Source organism: Hirundo rustica, chromosome 1 (assembly GCF_015227805.2).
Source record: "Hirundo rustica isolate bHirRus1 chromosome 1, bHirRus1.pri.v3, whole genome shotgun sequence".
Taxonomy (NCBI): domain Eukaryota; kingdom Metazoa; phylum Chordata; class Aves; order Passeriformes; family Hirundinidae; genus Hirundo; species Hirundo rustica.
The window spans coordinates 136,882,868-136,902,187 of NC_053450.1; the positions used below are offsets into that span (position 1 = coordinate 136,882,868).

General features: G+C 36.6%; 1 protein-coding gene across 1 annotated transcript in view; it reads left to right on the forward strand.

Moving 5' to 3' along the window:
• The window catches only part of MALRD1 (MAM and LDL receptor class A domain containing 1), a 235,169-nt gene that overhangs the window by 204,905 nt on the left and 10,944 nt on the right, over positions 1-19,320 (forward strand). Inside the window, exons 36-37 of the mRNA XM_040062159.2 lie at positions 18,711-18,793; positions 18,883-18,973. Coding sequence (XP_039918093.1) covers positions 18,711-18,793; positions 18,883-18,973 — 174 coding nt within the window. The remainder of the gene's footprint in view (positions 1-18,710; positions 18,794-18,882; positions 18,974-19,320) is intronic.

Genomic DNA, 19,320 nt, shown 5'->3' on the forward strand with positions numbered 1-19,320 from the left:
CACTTGGATTTTCTTGTGTACTTAGATAAAAAATATTGAAAGCCAAATTAATTATCGGTACACTTGTTTGCTATTTATTTTTTAATGTTACTGAAGCTCCTGGAAGACTAGTGTCGGAATAAGGCTATGATAAATATACATAATAGTTTAATGAATAGATTTTGAGGCATTTTATTTGCGAAGTACTCTAGTTTGTGAGTAGACTCTAGTTAAAAATATTCCACAAATACTATTTTCAGTCACATACTAAAGAAAAACTAGAATGATTTACTCTGCCTGGAATCAGTGCTTAGCTTTCAATGAGGCTTTTACTTTTTTGCCCATAATGTCCCACATTATATGCAGGAATAAATCAGATAACCTAAACAGCAATCAATATCTTTCTGTCTTTAATTTCTACTCACTTCTTTTATGTAAATGGTGGTTTATGTGGTCATTTCTGCTTCCTTAGAGATGACTGTGAACTAAATTCCTCATAGGAAAATATCAGTGTTGTTAATAGAAATTCCACATCTTGATCTAGGATAGACTTTACATGGCTGTTATCAATGAATGTATCAAAATCCATGTGTATTTTCCAAAGAAAGCAAAGGTCAGTTAGGAATTGATGCAGATAGAATAGCTCTCTAAACAGTTCCAATCATTCCAAATAACTAAGCTTTCAGCCAGTTCAGGCAAACCACAATTATATGCAGATCATAAGGGATGGAAGGATTATTTGCCTTTCCATCCACATTTACTTTGAAACCCTATGTTTATGAAATGTCATGAGAAAAACACTGCATTTACTGACCTTCCTTATGATTAGCTAAGCTGGAGTTTAGGGGCCAGAGAATTACTTTCTTCCACTGCATGGTTACCACAAAATACTTATATCTGCTGTAACTTTAAATGTGTGGATCCAGTAATGCGTTCCTAACCACCACAAATATGGCACACAGGACATTTCTCCAATTCTTGGCTCTGGATTACCAGTGAAGTCACCACCCACAAAGTATTGTCTGTGCAAGTCAGACTTTGGCAGCAGGCTCAAGAGCAAAGGCTCAGACTCAAAACCATAAGAGATATGTCAGCAAACAGTTTAACTTCCTTTTTGCTGTGTGGGTGACCAGAGCAACAGGAAGGCTGCTTTTATTGAATCCTCATGGAAAGTAAGTTCTCAAAGTCTCTTTCTTGAGGAAGAAATAAAAGAAGAGTTGGAACGGAACTGCTTAGGGACAGGCTCAGGAAAAAATAATTAACCTCAAAGATAAATAAAATCACATAAAGGTTTATTCACAAGACGGCCAAGGGAATGAACACCAAGTGTGGATCTCAAGTTAACCCTTAAACTTTCAAGAAAAGACTGATAGTCTGAGGTACTAGCAAAAAATATCATTGTGAAATAAAAAAAACAATATTCAGTTCTCCGTTTATAAGACTGAGAGGATCATTCAGTTTGCACTGATGGTCATACAGGTTCTACAATATGTATATGCTTGCAACAAATCCTGTTTCCACTCTTGCCAATATGTTAGCCCCTCAGGCTTTTTATTTTCCATTCATTCTTAAACGCTAAAATAAGCCTGTAGTATTAAGTAACACAACAACAATAAAAGAACCAATTATTCAGCTGATGTAAATATTCTTCTCTTTATCTGTAAATGTAAAGTGAAAAAACCAGTCAGCCTTACACCAATGTTGACTTCATCAATTAGGAATCTTTTTGCTCATGTCTTACCAAAAGTAAATACTTTGAAATAGAACTTTTTTCAATTGGTATGCGTTAGGCTTGAAGAGCTTTTAATAATACTCTGGATCTAATTTTTCCTTTTACTTTTGAATTTGTTTCTAAACAGCCCTTCACAGAGCTTGACATTTATTGACCTGTATAAACTACAACACTTGACCTTGACTTTTTTCAAGCTCTGATTTGAAATTTGTGATGAAGCCCAGTCCTTCAAGTACACATTCTGTGTTTGACTGGCAGTTACCATTTTTGAGTGTTCAAAGAATCATTTCTTTAATCTTTATGAAAGGATTTCACATATTTAAAATTCTTGGATTTTTCTCGAGACCCTTAACATAGCTGATTTGGTTTTATTCTTTGTTATAATCTTGTTTTGCCCTGGCTTTAATGTTCTGCTATTTAGGTTACTTCAGGTCCACCATGATACGGTTGTTGGGGTTTTTTTGTTTTTTTTTTAAAGTAATATAAGCCAAGTCTATTATGTGAAACCAGCGATATGGGTGATAATTTTTTTTTTTGGGGGGAGGGGTGGGTGGGTGGGTGGGTGGGGGGGTGTGGGTGTGTGGGTGGGTGTGTTTATTTAGAACAACTCATTATTTTTCATTGGTAAGTTGGCCTTTCTTCCTCACTTTCATTTCTTCATAAGATCTTCTGTGGAAGTATCCTACAAAGTAGTCATTTGGTATTTTTCTTTTGTCCTAAATATAAAATATTAAGGAAAATAATTTTTGTTGTAATTCCAATTGAAATCAAGTGAAGAGACTCAGAAAATATAATCTGTAAACTCTTATGGATGGATGGTACTTTTACTCTTCCATCTTCAGAAATCCCAACTGCTCCAATGTCTGGGAATATATATCTATATACCAGCATAACTGTTGGCCTTCAAAGTAAGTCTTGGAACATAAAATAAGATTATAAATTTTGGGTTGTTCCTGGATATTTGAGAAAAAGAACATGAATTGAATTTCTCATAGTGGAAGTCTGCCATAACTAACTGCTCAAAGCAGAAAATCTATATATCCAAAAAATGTCATAAATATATATATATATGTAAATCAGACTTTGAGAATTGCTGTACAGCATTCCAAAAGGTACTTTAAGTATACTGATACTTTAAAATCTTACTTATTATAAGCAGGTAAAAAAATAATAAATTAATTATTTTTAATTATTTGTCTATTTTAATGCATTGAAGATTAGAGTTCAGTTTTTGGCTTTCTAGTCCTTCAAGTAATTGTAGAGTTTATTAAAAATCCTGGAAAGGTGGGTGGCAGGGGCATGTGTATGCTTGAGACCTGAGCCAACATTTGTTCTCTGAACCATTTCAAATAGCTTTTACTCTGAAATGGAAATTATTCACTGTCCTTCAAGTCAATTAATTTAACTTTTCATGAGGTCAGCCTGAGCAAAGAGCTGAGTTTTCTGTACTCATTTGGCTTAGTTAAGCTCAGGAGAAGGACATGCAAGAATGAAGCAGCATAGCAAAAAAATCTCTGGTAGTGATAGGTAGATGTGTTTCTAAACTGGTGGAACTCTGAGTGATTTTAAAACATTTCTAACACCTTGTGACAGAGTAGTAGTGAAGAGACTCTCAATCAGGCACAAGAAGTATGATCCTGATTATGTGAATGATTGTGATTAATTTTATTGCTAATACAGTCTCTAAATACTGCCAATGCAGTATGTACCATAAGCAAGTGTAAAGAGTTATACTGTAAGCAGGTTAACCTAGAAACACAGGTTTCAGTCTCTGGCTGTGAAGCATACACATTTAAAAGGCAACAAAGCACCTCTGTAGCTTCTTTAGAATTTTATCTCTGTATTTAACTGAATTTTAGCACTTTTACTCACCTGTTCAAAAGTGAGACCCTGCCACCGCAGGGAACCTGGAACCTGGAAGATGCCTACGACCTCCTGAGACAAGTTGGCCCAGTCTCCAGCAGCATTTTATACACATGCAGGCTGATGTGCACCAAAGTCAACTACAGTCAATCACAGCTTTACCACTCTGGAATCACTGGTTGTGCAAGCATCCAGGCAGTTCCTCCTGCAATACCCACCTGGTGCTCTTATCTTAGGGCAAATCACATTGTTCATTAGAGATGTGAGGTGGGGAAGGGGGCAAAGACCTGACTATAGACCCATCTCTCATCACTGCCACAGACTTTTGAAATAACCAAGGGATATGTTTAATTAATAATGGAAATAGGGCAATACCAATCATAGATGTGGAGAGAGGTTACTTGAAGAGATAAAAATTAAGTTGAATGTAGCACATTAATGATAATTGCATGACAAAGGTGTAAATATTTATAAAATATTATTTTGTACTGGTATTGTTCCTTACTGCGTAAGAGTCGAGAGAAGAAAATAGGTATTGTTTTTCCTTTCAATTTCCTCTGGGGTGAGCCTGACTACAAGATTTTTGACAACAAATTTTTAGGGAAGAGAGGGCAAGAGGGAAGGGAGGAGAGAGGAAGGAAGGAAGCCACAGTGTATGTTGTCAGCTGGCAACACTAAAAGCATGTTTGTTCATCAAGATTTCCTCTTGTGCCATTCATCAATATACAGTTCTGGCAATTGCTGCTCTCTGGAGTTTATAGGAAGTAACTGCTGAGCCTTCCCTTAGTGTGCTTAGCTGTAATAACTTATGAGAAAAGCTATGTCTGTTTGGGACACACAAATCATAGTAGACATTGGTCACAATTGCAAACAGAACAGAAAAATTCTGCAATTTTTCTTCTTTTTATCCTTATATGCTAAGGAAACAAAGTTAGTGCAACTACTGCTATTCTATTTGTCAGACCATGATTCTTTCCAAGTTTGTATTTAGTGGATCTGTTAAACTGGACCAATCTTGAGGAGAGAGAGAGAGGTGTCCAGGATGTCATATCCCTGGAGCTTTTTCGAAAAAAACATTTACTAAAGAATGACCCGAAAACCTGATTTTTAGTCCTCTGTTGTCTTTAAGGCAAAATGGCAGCATGAGCCTCAAAAGTTATCTATTCCCTTTGCCCTGCATGTATTTGCCAACATCCCATGACATAATGCTAAGCCTTGGCAATGTGCTCATGTGACAGTATTGAGAGTACTGTAGTGTCCTGATTTAGGGCAAATTTGGGAGAAAACCTCTGAATGGAGTCCCCCCAGAACAGCAAATTCAAGGGGCCCCTATCCCAAATGGTTTGGGAAAAGATTTTCTTGGAGAAAAGTGGAAAAAACTATTTAACAATCAAGGTATCCACAAGCACAGAAAATGAATAATATGAAGCAATGAAACTTCTCCCTGTTTGAAGAGATGGCAAACCCAGAAAGTCCTTGCTGTGGGTGTAGCTCAGCTGGCTCAGTCTCCAATCAGCCCCACCAGTGCTGGAAAATGCCAAGGCCCAGACCCTGGTGGACCAGTGCTCTTCTGGGTTTTCAGTCCAGAGCCGGTTCAAACAGTTCCAAGAAAAAGGAAAGGGAAAAAAAAGAACCACCAAAAAAGAAAACCAGTCCAGGGAATTCTCTGCCTCAGCTAGCTAAAAACTATCTAGAAGAAAAGGAGATCTCTGTCCCATTGTCTGTCTGTGCTGCAGATGACACAGTCCAGGAGCAGAATCTGGAGGAGTGAGTGCAGTTTCTGGAAACAAACTGCGTGCTTCTCTTTCTCCCTACTTTGCCCTCGGAACAAGTCATAAAGGTACAGAACATAATATCCAACATAAACAGAACAGGTGACTGGGGATACAAACACCATAAAGTCACCCTAGGACATGAAGAGAACTTAGGCTCTTATCATGTATCATGCAGATAAAATAGGCTAAAAGTGGAAGAAATCATAAAGACACGGGAAAATTAATTTTTTGAGAGTATGAATGGCTGGGAGCACATTAGAAACTATATATTATTAAATCCAGTGTTAGCAAAATATATTTTTATTACATTTGCTATTATTCACAATATACCATCTAATATTTAAAGATATTAAAGTATTGAATAAATATGTAAGTTAGAAAATAATGAAAATGCTGAGGATTTTTCACTTGTGCTGTTATTCAAAAAAAAAAAAAAAAAAAAATTAAAAAGTAGGTCCCAAACATTGGCTCACAAAAAAAAGCCCATCATGCAGGATATTTTCCTCTGCTTTTTACCTTTTTGGACAAGCAGAGACAGTCTCAGACTCCTGCTGCTTCACAGCAGCTGCATGTTTCCTCTTGCACTTGTGCATGAGAAAACACCTGCAGACACAGCTGCTACCTTAGCCAATAATTTTAACTGGATGTTTTACCATATTGTCACAACCAAACGATGGAAACTCCTAGAGGAAACTTTAGTTCTGCGGCTGGCAAGGCTGCAATATATTATGACCTACCCTGAGGTTAAATTCAGGCCAAAAAAAAAAAATTTGGCTTTTTTTTTTCCATAATAGTATCATTGTGTTATTTTTTGATCCCATAAGATGTGCTTGCAAGGTGCTCTATCTTAAAAGTGGACATGGCCAGACTAAACAAAAAAAAAGGCTTATAAACTAAAAGACAGCTTTTACTGGAATGTGAATTGGAACACTATTTAAATTGAGAAAGCTCAGAGTGACTAGGGACAATAAAGTAGAAATAGAAGCATTTACTCAGAGCTATCCCATTGCCTACTTGTTCTCACTGATGTGTTCTCACTTTCCTGATTGTTGTTAACTCGGATATTTTCTGAGTAACTGCAAGCTCTTCTCCCTCTCCCTCTCTTCCAATGAAACATCCCGTTGGCTATCTCCTTGGCTCATCCTCTTGCCTCTCTCCTCTCCTTACAGTTGTTTCTCAGCCTTTTTAGGCAAACCATAGACCAGCAACTGTCCAATGTCTCCCTGTCCTGCCCAGTGTGATTTCATCTGCTTTCTGCTCTTGTCCCCATCTCTCCTCTGGCTGGTCAGTGGTTTCCCAAAAAAACCCAAAAAACCACCCTCCTTCCTCCATCAAGATGTTTAACCAAAGCTATCACACTAATTAAATTAATTTAGTGTAAAGCTGAACCTTAATATCCATTTTTTACCTTTGGAGACAAACAGGCTGAGATCTGCAGAATTTCAATATGAAAATCAAGCATTGACTGTCCTGGATAAAATGGCAAAAATGGACAATGAATTAGCCTTACAGTATCCTTACACTATTTCACAGATTCTCTACGTGTACCTGGTGCCCACAAAATATTTTCTGGGCTTTAGTGGGCTAGGTACAGATGTAGTTTTGATGGTGAGTGGTGGTTAATATCACAATATAACCAAAAAACTTATACTATATAAATTTTGGATGGAGAAAAAGGGTACCATAGACTACTGAACTCTAACATTTATACTATTTCCCAGGATAAGAAAAAGGACAGAAAAAAACCTGAGAGGGAACTTAGATGATAAAACTGGAAACTCTAAAGTAGTAGGTCATAAAGTACCTCACAAAAATATGGACAAACTTTGGGTCATTCTTGGTTTTACATTATCAGTGTGAACACAAGTGCTGAAAAAATATCTTTCTATTTAAAAAAAAAAAAAAAATAAAGATCAATGTCTAATCTCACTCAAAAGATAGTAAACTATCATAAGCAAATAAGTTCAGTCTCCTTTTACACATTAGAGAGTTGATTACCCCAGGTCATATTTGAGAACATTATTTACTCTAAAAGAAAAGAAGGAACTGATGTGCGTCAATATTTATTCTTCAAAAATATTTGTGAAAATAAGTTATCTTGTCATGGTTTTCAGCTATTTGATGCTGAAGAATAAAGGCAGGGCATTTTATCACCTTTGTAACGGACTATTTCAAGAGCAGAGTAAAAAAATATCTAATCTGCTAGGAACTCTGCAGAAAAAAAATATACACATTTTATTCCAAATAGATGAAAAATTGCAATGTCTTTAAATGACGAGAAGTGGTTAACAAAATCATTTTTTCAGCTATATAAAAGCTGAAAGACTTCAGCTTATATAAACACCTCAGTTCTGTGGCTTTACAAAATGTAAATCTGCCCCTTATTGATACAGAATGTTTGTCATGGCTCCCTGCCACCTTGTCCCAGCTGCTGACATAAAATCATCAGTGGAAAAACAGAACATAGCAAGGATTCTTTGATCTTACAGATTTTTGGATACTGCCTCTGTCTGTGAGGGCTGTTCACCAGCAATGCAGGCTAACTAGGCTTTTGTTCTGCCTGGTAGTATGTGCTAAAGGAGCATAAAGGCTGCTCTGAATTGTTTTATGTACAGTGATTCGTTGCACAGTAGTGCTACCATTAGGGGAATAGTTCTCATTTCTTCATCTGTACCGCATATTCCATGGCTGTAACCAAGAAGAGGCTTTGTTGAATGGATGCTGGAATGCTGTTAGAATTTTTTCTGTCATTAGCTGTAGCTCACCATGCATTATTACAAATATGTGATGTGTGAATCACAGGAAAGATTTTGCTTCATCCAAGTGCCAGGTATAACAGTTGAAATTAACTCTTCTATTAAATTAATTCAAATAAGCCACATTTAGACCTATCTATTTTCCTCAATAAAAGTTCCAATAATGCACTTGGAGTTCAAATTTCTCTTCATATCAACAAATAGAGTAGTGTTAAGTGTTGAAGTTTGAGGGTTTGTATGCCATGATTATAATCATGTTGTGATGGTAAACGCTGAATACTAGAATTAAAGTTTTAGATTTGGGAGAGAGATGCATGTCAAGTTTGTGGTCTTCCAATTAAATATGTGCTTCAACAGGCATACCTGAGGGTTTGAATTGCAATTGCATGGGAATCCTCAGTTCCTGCTTCTCCTAAATTCTCAAGTCTTGACTCTGTAACCATAACAACGCTAAGAGAATGTGGAGCTGGAAGAAAGATTGTGATGAAATTATTTTTATTGCATCTAAAGTGTCTTAGGCTCTCATAAATTGTTTAAAGGTCATTCCTCTGAAGATTTCATAAATTTAACTTGATAACAAGAAACTAAAGAGAGAATTCCCCAAGCATCTGTGAAATTCATCTCTAACACCTGCAAATTATGCAGAGACAACATCCCTGCACTATTTTCTATGAGCCACACTGGCATGTGCAGGACTCTGCAGAACTTAAGCCTTTTTTGGGTTCTGAGCAACTCAGAGTGTAAACCACTGTCTCTCTAGTACATGGATGGTAAGCAAAAGAGATGTTTTGTGTCTTTTTTGTTGGTTTTTGGTTTGTTGTTTGGTTTTGGTTTTGGTTTTTTGTTTTTGTTTGGGTTTTTTTTTTCATATAAGCATACATTTAAAATACAAGCAAAGTATTTTAAAGAATGTATTTGTGTTGATGTAATCGTAGCCTGTACTTGTGCACGTCCCTTGTACAACAGTGAGAAGTAGAATTAGATGTTAGTGTACAGTGTTGTTCCCTGTACAAGCAGATACATTTACGACTGTCTCAGAACGACAAAATTATTTATAATCTTCAATATATACCACAATCCACCTGCCAGGAGCAATGCCTGGTGTTGGCAGGCTCTGGTTAAAGCCAACCATTTCAGCTGATAAAATGACTGAACCAATGCTGAAAAGAGGCAGCAGAAAAAGAAAGAAAATATTTTGTAAACCTTTTAATATTATTTGCGCCAAGTGTGTAGTTTAATATAGTCAAAATACTTCCATGGCATAAGCTATTAAAATAACTATTTAATTTCACCTGGACATTGTGGATTCAGTCACATGAAAGCTATTCAGAGGGTAAACTGCAGTTAAAAGCAGATAAATGAACTGACTGAAATAAATACCTATTATTTCTTACTTGGCTACAATGCAGATAACAATGTAGTGAGCATGCAGTACTGTTAGTTAATATTATTGAATAAAAGAAATAAGACCAAACATTAAAAAACAAAACAAAACAAACAGAACTCTCTGCCAAAATAATAACACCCCCAAAAAACCTCAAAAGAAAGAAACAAACAAACAAATTACCAAATGAAACCAAAACCAATAATAATAACTTAACAAACAAATACTATAAAAACAAAACAAACAAACAAAAAATACCAACCAACAATCTAGCAAAAACAAAGCAATAAAAGGATGGTTTCTGTGGTAAAATACAGCCACTGTAAATGTATTCAGATCTTTTATCAGGTTTTCTACTTAAAGAGAACCCTCTCTGTTCTATCACAGCATTGTAATTTCAGCAAAAACCTCTTTTTTCTGTGAAATGAACGGGTCTCTTCTATAATTCATTGAATTATTTCCTAATCTTACTTAAATGTGAAATCAGTGCTGGTTTTGAAAGCAAAATAGTTTTGCTACCAGCTGTCAATACATCTGCACAGCCAGACTTTCTGTCAGGTCATTCCTTAATCTCTATTTGGCCCTTTAAAAGTTGCAGCTAAGATCTATATTTGAGACACAGACACGTAAAACATGTTTTCTAGAGGTTTTGTTTCTCTATCTCTTTCTCTTCTTTCCCTCTTTATATTCTTCCCTTACTGGGAGTGTTCTTCAAGAGCACTTCCCTTACTTGGAGTGTTCATCAAAGATGAGCTCCAAATGCACCTTCCACAGAGAGGAAGGAAGGAAAGAATAGAAGATAAACTTAAAAGGTCAAAGAAAGAAAGGAAGAAAGTTTAGACAAAAAGAAAAAGTGGAGGAAGAAAGAGCTGGGAAACAAGATGGATAGTCAGGCTGGCATGAAGGGCTGCTTCTTTTCTGTCAGCTGATTTAAGCTAAGGTGTATCTCTTCAGTGAACTTTTTCACATTGCTTCAATAGTTTAGGCACTGCTGTACTGGTACAGACATCTTGGGTAGGTTCTCTTCATATGGCAAATGATAATGTGTAATGCTTCAGCCTCCAAGGTTCCTTAGAACCAGAGAGGGTGCAGATTTGTCACTTTTCTCGCTAGTGAAATGCTCTACATGCTAAGCACACCACTTGGAGCACTTGCACCAAACTTCCCTCAGTGGACAAGGTGCCAGCCCAGTGCTCACAGTTTGCCATATTCTCATTCTAGTTCACAAAATGACTAAGCCTGGTTTATCCAGGCTTAAAATGATAAGACTATTTTATGGACAAAGTCATTTATTCTGAGGGTCACTTTTTGCAAAGTACAGCTTCAGCAGCAGTGGGCTGAAACTCAGGACTCAGCTGTAATTTGGACTCTGTCTCCTGTCATCAGTGATAAGTCTACCTACTACATTGTTCCAAGTTGTTTCTTTCTCTGTTTTGTGGATGTCTCATCTCAGCATCAGTTAGAATTAAACAACACGTTTGCTGGTGGTTTGACCTTTAAGTAAAGTTGTTTTGTCCTAGGGAAAATTTCATTCTAAAAAGCACGTGTTTTGTTTTTATCCTTCTTCCTTAAGAAATCTCTAAGAATTTTAATTTGTTTATTATCTAGCTAAGTGAATAGTCATTTACCTGCTGAATTTAGCTCCAAATTCTTTCTTCAGTGCCAGGAATAGCTTCACAATTTGTCCCACTGGAGATTTTAGCTCACTGATATAATAGTGAAAAATCTGTTATCAGAAAACTATTATTTAAGAAGGTGGGAAAAGGTAGCATAAAAAAAGAGTGCAATTGTTTAAATGGTGGATTTCAGGTCTGACCATCTGCTGTGAACATATACTTCTGCTTCATTGCTGTAGCTGAATAAATCTGTGCCATAAAACACTGCATGTCACATACCAGCCTTCAGTGAATTCTTCTGAGGCCTGTTTCACCAAACACTAAAGGCACAAAAGCAAATGACACAGCAAATAATTTCCATATAAGTCTGCATTTCCTTATGACAGGATTAAAGGCCCTGAAAAAAACTCTGTCATATGCAAGATTATCAGACATTGGTCTGAAACCAAAAAAGAATTTATGAAATAAAGTAATTTTTTTTTCAGATCAGTCCAATTCTCATCAGAATAACTTCAAAATCTTACTTTATTCTGCCATGTTTAGGTTAGGAGTCAGAAAGAAATCAGGCAAGTTTCAAGTACTGACAGATTTTCTTTAAAATTTAAATTCAAATTCTTCATGACATATAAGCCTTTTTATGTAGCAACTAATTTCAGTGAAGAAATATTTGCTCTGAAATTTTCCAACCTCTCTTTTCAAAATAACAGGCATTAGAGAAAGAATTTACCCTTCCCCACGTAATAAAGTGTTTGCCTGCACCAAACAGGAAGCCATCCACAAGCTGTCCATGAAACAAATCTCACTTTCATGCACTTTTTCTAAAGCCAGAAGTTGCTTCGTTTCTGTTTCATCATTTCACAGCAAACATTAAGGTGTTTTTCCTCTTGCCTAGCTGTGAGAAAGCTAAATGTACCTACTTAGGCAAAATTATTCATTGTGACACTGTTACAGACAACAGTAAAGAACCCAGTGAAGATTGGTTTCTTTATTTCACAGTTTGTTTGTCCAAACTGTCTCTAGGTACCTCCCTTTTCAGGTGCTTAATACTGCAAGAATTAAGTCCCCCTCTAAACCTTTAAACTGGTTACCATAGTTTCATTGTGTATCTCTATAAAAAGCAATCAGATACACTGACCTCGTCCTTCCTTCTAACAGCTCTCCCATTCAGCTCGGGCTGTAATTAGACCCTGTCATTGGGGCTATAAGAGCAATGAGTAATCAGTGTGACATGCTAGGGACCTGGGAGCAGCTCCCAGCACACACTGGAGAAAAGATACATGTAAAAGATAATGATGCCAATATATGAATTTTCTTCCAAATTGCCATCAGTTATCACATTGAGCTCTGTAATCTCTAAAGAGCTTCATTCTCTGATTTAAGGAGCTCTCTCTACTACATATCATTAAGTTCTTGGCTTTTAAGACTTGCTGCAGGGCAAGGAGTCCCTCAGGTCAGTTAAAAACTGTGTGACAAATAGGTCCCTTATTATTAGTTTAAGATGTATTTCCTTTCAGTTTGATTGAATGTTCTAGAAGACAGACAGCTACACAGGATTTTTCTTCCATTTACCATATATCATTTTGTTTACCTTCAGCATATATGCTCCCACTCATCTTCTGTATAAATTAAATCTGATCTTTTCAGTCTCTGCCATATGACTTTAATCACTGTAATCTCTAAAGTCTTCTACCTTACTTATTATGCATACTTCATGCTTTTATGATACAGAGTAAGCCATTTCTTTCCTTAAATAATCTATGAGGATGCATAGATCTTTTCTCAGAGTACTTATAGTTCTTTTAGAATCTGTTTATACCACATACTGCTCTCCTCCATGTTGATTTATTTGTATTTGCCACTTATGAATTTTAACAGTTTTCAGAATAGAAGCCATATCTAGGTCCTCAAATTCCAGGCCTTTGTTACCATACACAGTCACATCATATAATTCTATTCAGAAGTTGAGTCAACATTCTTTTATGACTGTCTATGGGAAATTCTCGGTCCTCTCTTGTTCCTTGTTCGTTGCTGTGCTCCTGGGAGTTTACAGAGTCTGAGGATCTTTGGAGAATGTGTGCAAAAAGATATCTACTTTGCTGAAGTAGAGTTTTCTTCTTCCTTCATAATGGAATAAAGAGCTGCTGTTCTCATCAAGAGTCCAGTGAAGCTTCGTTTGCAAAGTATTGGTTGCAAAGATTAGTGAGCAGAGAAACTGCAGTGATATAGCAGAGGGATGTAAATTCTGTTTTCTGCAAGGAACTAGATTTGTGGTTTTGGTGGGTTTTTTCCCCTGTACCATCTGACACCACTCCTGGAGCAGCCTGCATGCAATACAGCAGCTGTCCAGCATGTAGGCATACATGGCACAGCGCCAGGACAATGTCAGCACTCACATGTAATGTTCCCCATGTAATGTAGTATAAACAGAAAATGCTTCAGAAACATGGCAATGGCAAATCTGAGTTCACACAGAAAGTACATCCTCTAAAGGATATTGCAAAGTGTACAGTCACGTTCAGAGGAATATATACCTGCAATAGTCTACATATTACTGCCTTAATCTACATACTAGTAATACCATGTTGGCTGAATAACTTTTGATCATTCTGAACATAACAGATTAGGTTTCTCTGTATAACAGTTTTTTTAGATAAAAATAGGAAAAGGAGGTGTGCTCTGGTATTCTGAAATGAAGCAGTGTATTAGCCAGACGTGTTCTTGTAAATTAAGCCTGCCCTGACTGAGCATTGAAAACAATGGACACGTTGTCTGGTTTTTATTTTCCTTCTGAGTGAAATGAGCCACAACTGCAGGCACAGGATGCAGCAACACAGGCAATGCTAAGTTCTTTCCTCTGCTTTACTAATATATATATAGGGAATAATGAGTAGGAAATCCTGGAAGCAAATCTGAAGGGTTAACATTCTCCCTTCCAGGGTGAGTTTTCTATAAGAACTTGCTAATAGCAGAAGACATTTTGTCAGGCAGGATAGATTAGGATGTGCACTGGGATGGAAGTATTCAAGTACTATTTCATCTGTCTTTCTCTGTTGCTCCTCCTGTTTCAACCAGGAGGAGTTGCCTGTCTAAATGGATTGCAATGGCTATATCTGTATTTCAGATAAGCTCAAGACTTGTGTAAAATGTGGTGCTGCTAATTAGTCAAGATGTCATTAGTCCAAGGAAATTAATTGTACATAAATAATGTGGAATTTCAGCTTCATGGCTCAAGAGATAAATTCAGAGTCTTTTCAGAATTGTCCGTATTAAAAATAAAATAGCAGAGGAGGATTATCAAGGAAGCTCTTCAAAATTCCCATTACCCTGCTAGTGAAGGTTTAACACATAGCCCAGAAGACATGGTTGATCTGTACTCCTTAATGTCCTTACATCACAACAGCATTGGCCTATCCCTGGCTGCTCTCATCAGAGAGAAAAGTAATCGTGACTTTGAAGAAGCATCTTATCAGCATCCCAGAAGTACAGTCCATGCTCAGCAGTGGATGGGTAGTAAAGAGTGTTCTCCTTCATTACCTGGACTTTTTCCCCAATATTTTTATTTTATTCCTCAATTAAAAGAGGCACTCTTCCAGTTTTTTATCAACTGACTAGCATTGGATAGAGTGTGAAGTCTACAGGAAATGTCACTGGATGAGAAGAGCATCGTTTCAACACCCAGCTTACACAGCTGCAAAGGACTGCACAGGCAGAAGGCCATGGAGAGTCAGACACAGAGAAGGGAGTACTTGTATCTCATTTCTTAAGAATGATAGGTTCTGTGTTTTGTCATATGTTTTGCATAGCTTCTAACCAACTAGTTTGATTGTTTGGTTATGCCTGCAATAGTTTCTGGATTTTAATAAATATAAAATAATATATAGTGGTATGACATTTTCAAACCTGTAAAAGATTGTCATTCTGCATTTCTTAGCAAAACCTCCAACTATCCTATAGAAGACCATGCCTAAAATATTTGTTTGTTTTGAAAGTACCCCTCAGCTTTCTAGTAGAGGGAAATAACTGCAGTAGTTTGATAAAAATTATTTCTATTTTATTTACCTTCATGGTCTAGAACTTTTATCTTCTCTTCTTCTCTAATCTAAGTTATTGGCAGATATTGGTGCCAGAAACCTCATTCTATCCTGTCCTCTCAAGTTACAGAGCGATTTCTCCACCACAGCTATCTATCACTGTAGTCAGCTAAAGTTTCTAGAAATGATAGATATAAAAGGAAAAAAATCTTGCAAGACACCTCTGAAACAAGATTTTTTTGAATATTTAAGACAAGTTTCCCTCTATTCTGGTGACAGAAATGCTTGGCTTCATTAAAAGCCAGAGGCGATATTTGTATCAGCTGAGAGCCAAGGATATTAATGAGCAATTTTCCCATGTTTTTCTTGGAGCCTCACTGTAAGTTACAGGCTTCTAAACCAGCTGTAACTCTCTTTCTCTTGTCTTTTTTTTTTTTTTTTTTTTTTTTTTTTTTTTTTTTTTTTTACTTGAGAAGATGGAATTTTGTTAGTAATGAAAAAAACCAACCCTTATAAAGGGGTTGAATGAATCTCCAAATTATAACCCAGATTTTTCTGACAGATTTTTCTTGTATTTTTACTTCAGTGGTAGAGAAAATGGCTAAGTTCCCCTGCCCTAGTTAAAAAATAATGAATAAATTAATGTGTGAAGATACATGTGGGAGAACTTAAACCAATTTATATATACACTCACTCCTAAATTATCTTGTTGTTTAGCACTCCTTTTCCATCCTGGTATTTAAGGATTAGCTATGGCATCTTTACTACCTTCATATTTTTTTGCCTTTACTCCTCCCTCCCCCAAGAAAATAATCCCCATGCTTCATGTTTTACAACCTTTTCTCCATCTATTTGTTTTTTAATTTGTCCTTACAAATTACCAAGTTCAGAGATATTATCTTTGCTCTACCTTAATCCATTTTTACCTTTTTTTTTTTTTTTTTTTTTTTTTTTCTCCCAGCCAATGTCAGTGACACTTACGGTAATAATCTAGATGGACACAGTGGAAAATCATTCCACTGGCCAAAATTGCACCTTGACAGTCTGACATCAGATTCCTAAGTGGTATGTGTGTCATGTAGCAATCAGAGATTTGAAGTAGAATGAATGGCCAAGCCAGTGGAGTTAGTAGTTGATCATAAAACCTGCGTGTATAGGAAGATAAACTAAAAGCTGCTTAACTTTTTTAAGCATACTCCATCAATAAATGGAAACACAGTATATGAAGGTTTACTTAGATATTTCTGTGCAGTAGAACTTTCCTATAGTCCTACCGGTACACACACCTGCTTTATGAGAACTACCTCTTTGCAGCTCTGAGGTATGTCCTGGTGCCTCCAAACCAGCAAATGGCACATCTCATTGCCACTCTGAGTAGTGCTTGTGCACAGCTGCAAATCTGTTTTCTTATTATTTCTTTTACAGTCAAGTAAGCTCTGCAGTGACAAGAAAGAGGCCAATTTTGGTTAAAAGCATATCTAGTTCAACAGAATATCTGGCAAACAGGGAGAAAGGAAATTATACAATTGAGAGCAATCAGAAAATTCTTTTGATGGGTGATTACCATCAGATTGTGATGTTTCTACATGGATCCACAAAGCTTGGTATAAGCCCAGCTGCAATTTAACATTTTTATAAGATCATCAGTCTGCATAAAAGAGCAGCTTATGAATAATACGATTTTTTGTAATATGCTGAAGAAGGAGGATTGGAGAGACCAGGTATTTTCAGTTGCTGAATACAATGAGTCTCCAGCTCAGCCAGAGCTGTCAGCTGAAATTACACCATTTTTTCTTTAGAGTTAGCATGTCAGAATATGCTACTGGCTCCAGTTTTTGAAGCTAGGATTCGTTAGTGGATCAACTACTAACCTTGAACAAGGTGACCTTTTAACCACAGAAAACCCATCTGTGGTGTAAATGGGTTAAATAAAATCTTTCTCTTCCCACTGTGTTCGAGTAGGGCTGTTCCTTCCCTTCTGGTATAGTCTCTGCCCAGAATTTTTTCAGTCACTGAATTGCAACAAATCGTGCATCAGTCTCTTTTGGGCTTTTAGTGAAGCCACCTTCCTGTCATGGGATATTGATCTGGTTTCTGACATGCCCTGATCCTTTAAGGATTCTAATTATCATTTCAGCTACAGATTCTTGCTGTTCCTATCACCTCCACCCTTCCTCTCTCTATATCCACCACTCAAAGTCATTTTCTGGGAAAATAAAGTCCTCCTGTCCCTCTGAAATTCCTAGTTAACTCATTGTGCAGCTGCTAGGGTAAGGCAAGTGAGCAATACCGTGTGCTAAACTATGGCAATCTGCAAGAAGTCCTCTCTCACATGTTCAAATTAAAGAACCTCAATATAAAGATTTAATTGTTTATATGAGAGGTTTCATACTATATTTAAGGAGAGAAAACTACAATTTCAAAATTAAACCTTAAAAAATGGTGACTATGTAGAAAAATTGTGGTGTTAGAATTAGAAAGCATCTTAATATGCATTCCACCCATGTTAATAGCTTGTGAAACTATAAAGAAAGAAATCATAAGTGAAACAAATATTCCATGCATTTGACATTAGTAGGACTGAAACTGGACTACTTCTTTCTGATACTCCCTTCTAAAAAAAGTTTAAAATTCATGAAGCTTATAAATCACCAGCCACACATATAATTGGAAAGCTGGTAGAAGACATTCCAACTATACACTCGGGGGGGGTTCAATCACCATGGGGGGTGCCTGAAATTAAGATGTCAGTATGTGGCTGTCCCCCTAACAACCCTTTATGCTGCAGCCATTTTGAGATTCCCCAAACTGCCTGTGTCTCAGCAAAGGCAGCTGACCCTCACCTAGGTGCCCAGGGTCCCTTCATTCTGATGGAGAGACAAGGCCACAATAAAAGCAAGTAGACAAAAGCTTAATTGAGGCAAATTAAAGTGACAAATGTTAAAGACCTTTTTGGTGAATGTAATTAAACAAGTGTAAATCAGAACAACAAAGCTTGTGTCAGATATTTTATATTTTGGTCACATCAAATCAAGACTGGATTTTACCAAACAGAAACTTTGGAATAATTTTACTTAGCTGCAGTCAAGTGTAGCTTTGGTTTTGACAAGGTATTTGTTGGCGAGGTATCAGTTTTACAAAAAAAAAAAAAAAAAAAAAAAAAGAGGCAAATTAGGTGATGAGAGAAAAACATTTTTCTCATATTCTAATTCTGCGTCCTTCTCTATATTAGGGTCACGGCTCCTCAACTCAGAAAAGTATTTAACACTCACACAGGGGATACATGGAAATTAGTCAAATTTCTTTTGCTGTGAGAGAACAATATGATGGCATTATGGACAAAGAAGTCAGTTCTAATCTTTGACATTACTTTTATTTTTTTCTCTCTTCTTAGTTTGCTTTGTGTATTTCTCACTTAGATTCCATTACATTAACTTTGACGCTGCTCTTTGTGATTCCTGGTTAAGCTTTAGTCACTGGCAAAAATGCTCAGAACTTTGGCATTTCCTCTGTGCTCATCACAGTTTATGATCCTTTCTCCTCCTTTCTTCAAAAGTTCTTGTTTTATTCACAGATGTAGAAAAGGATGGAAAGGAAACCGTTGCCACATAAGTGCTAAGCCTCTTCAGCCTCCAACTTCAAGTCTCCTACAAAATGGTAGGTCTGTAAAAAGAAAGTAGTATCTTTCAATTAATTCTTTTAGTTTATTTTACTTATTTCTGTCTTTGATTACTCTGATTTTGCAGATATTTGGATTGGATTGGGTATCGGTTTCTTACTGATTAAAATTACAGCTGCTGCTTTGTATTTTCTTTTGAAGAAGAAAGTGCCAAAAACGTAAGTGAAACTTTTATTTTGCATATAGCAGACACAAATGTGGCACAGAGCAATGGCCAACTGCCCAGGCTCATTGGTTTCAACTTTTAAATCTCCCCACGGTCTGTCTTCATATGTAACACTAAGCAGAAAATGAAACTTTGCAACAAAAGCTGACCTTAGTGGACCCCAGTCTGGAAACAGTGAGCAATGGCTTGATGGCCTAGAATGTTTTGATTGTGGCATTGAATGAGCATTCTTAAATTATAAAATTTATATCTTGAAGGATATCTTGAAGGATATGCCTTCAACTGACAATTCACTATTTGACAGATATATTTGCAAGCCCTTCCTGCCATCCCTCTGAT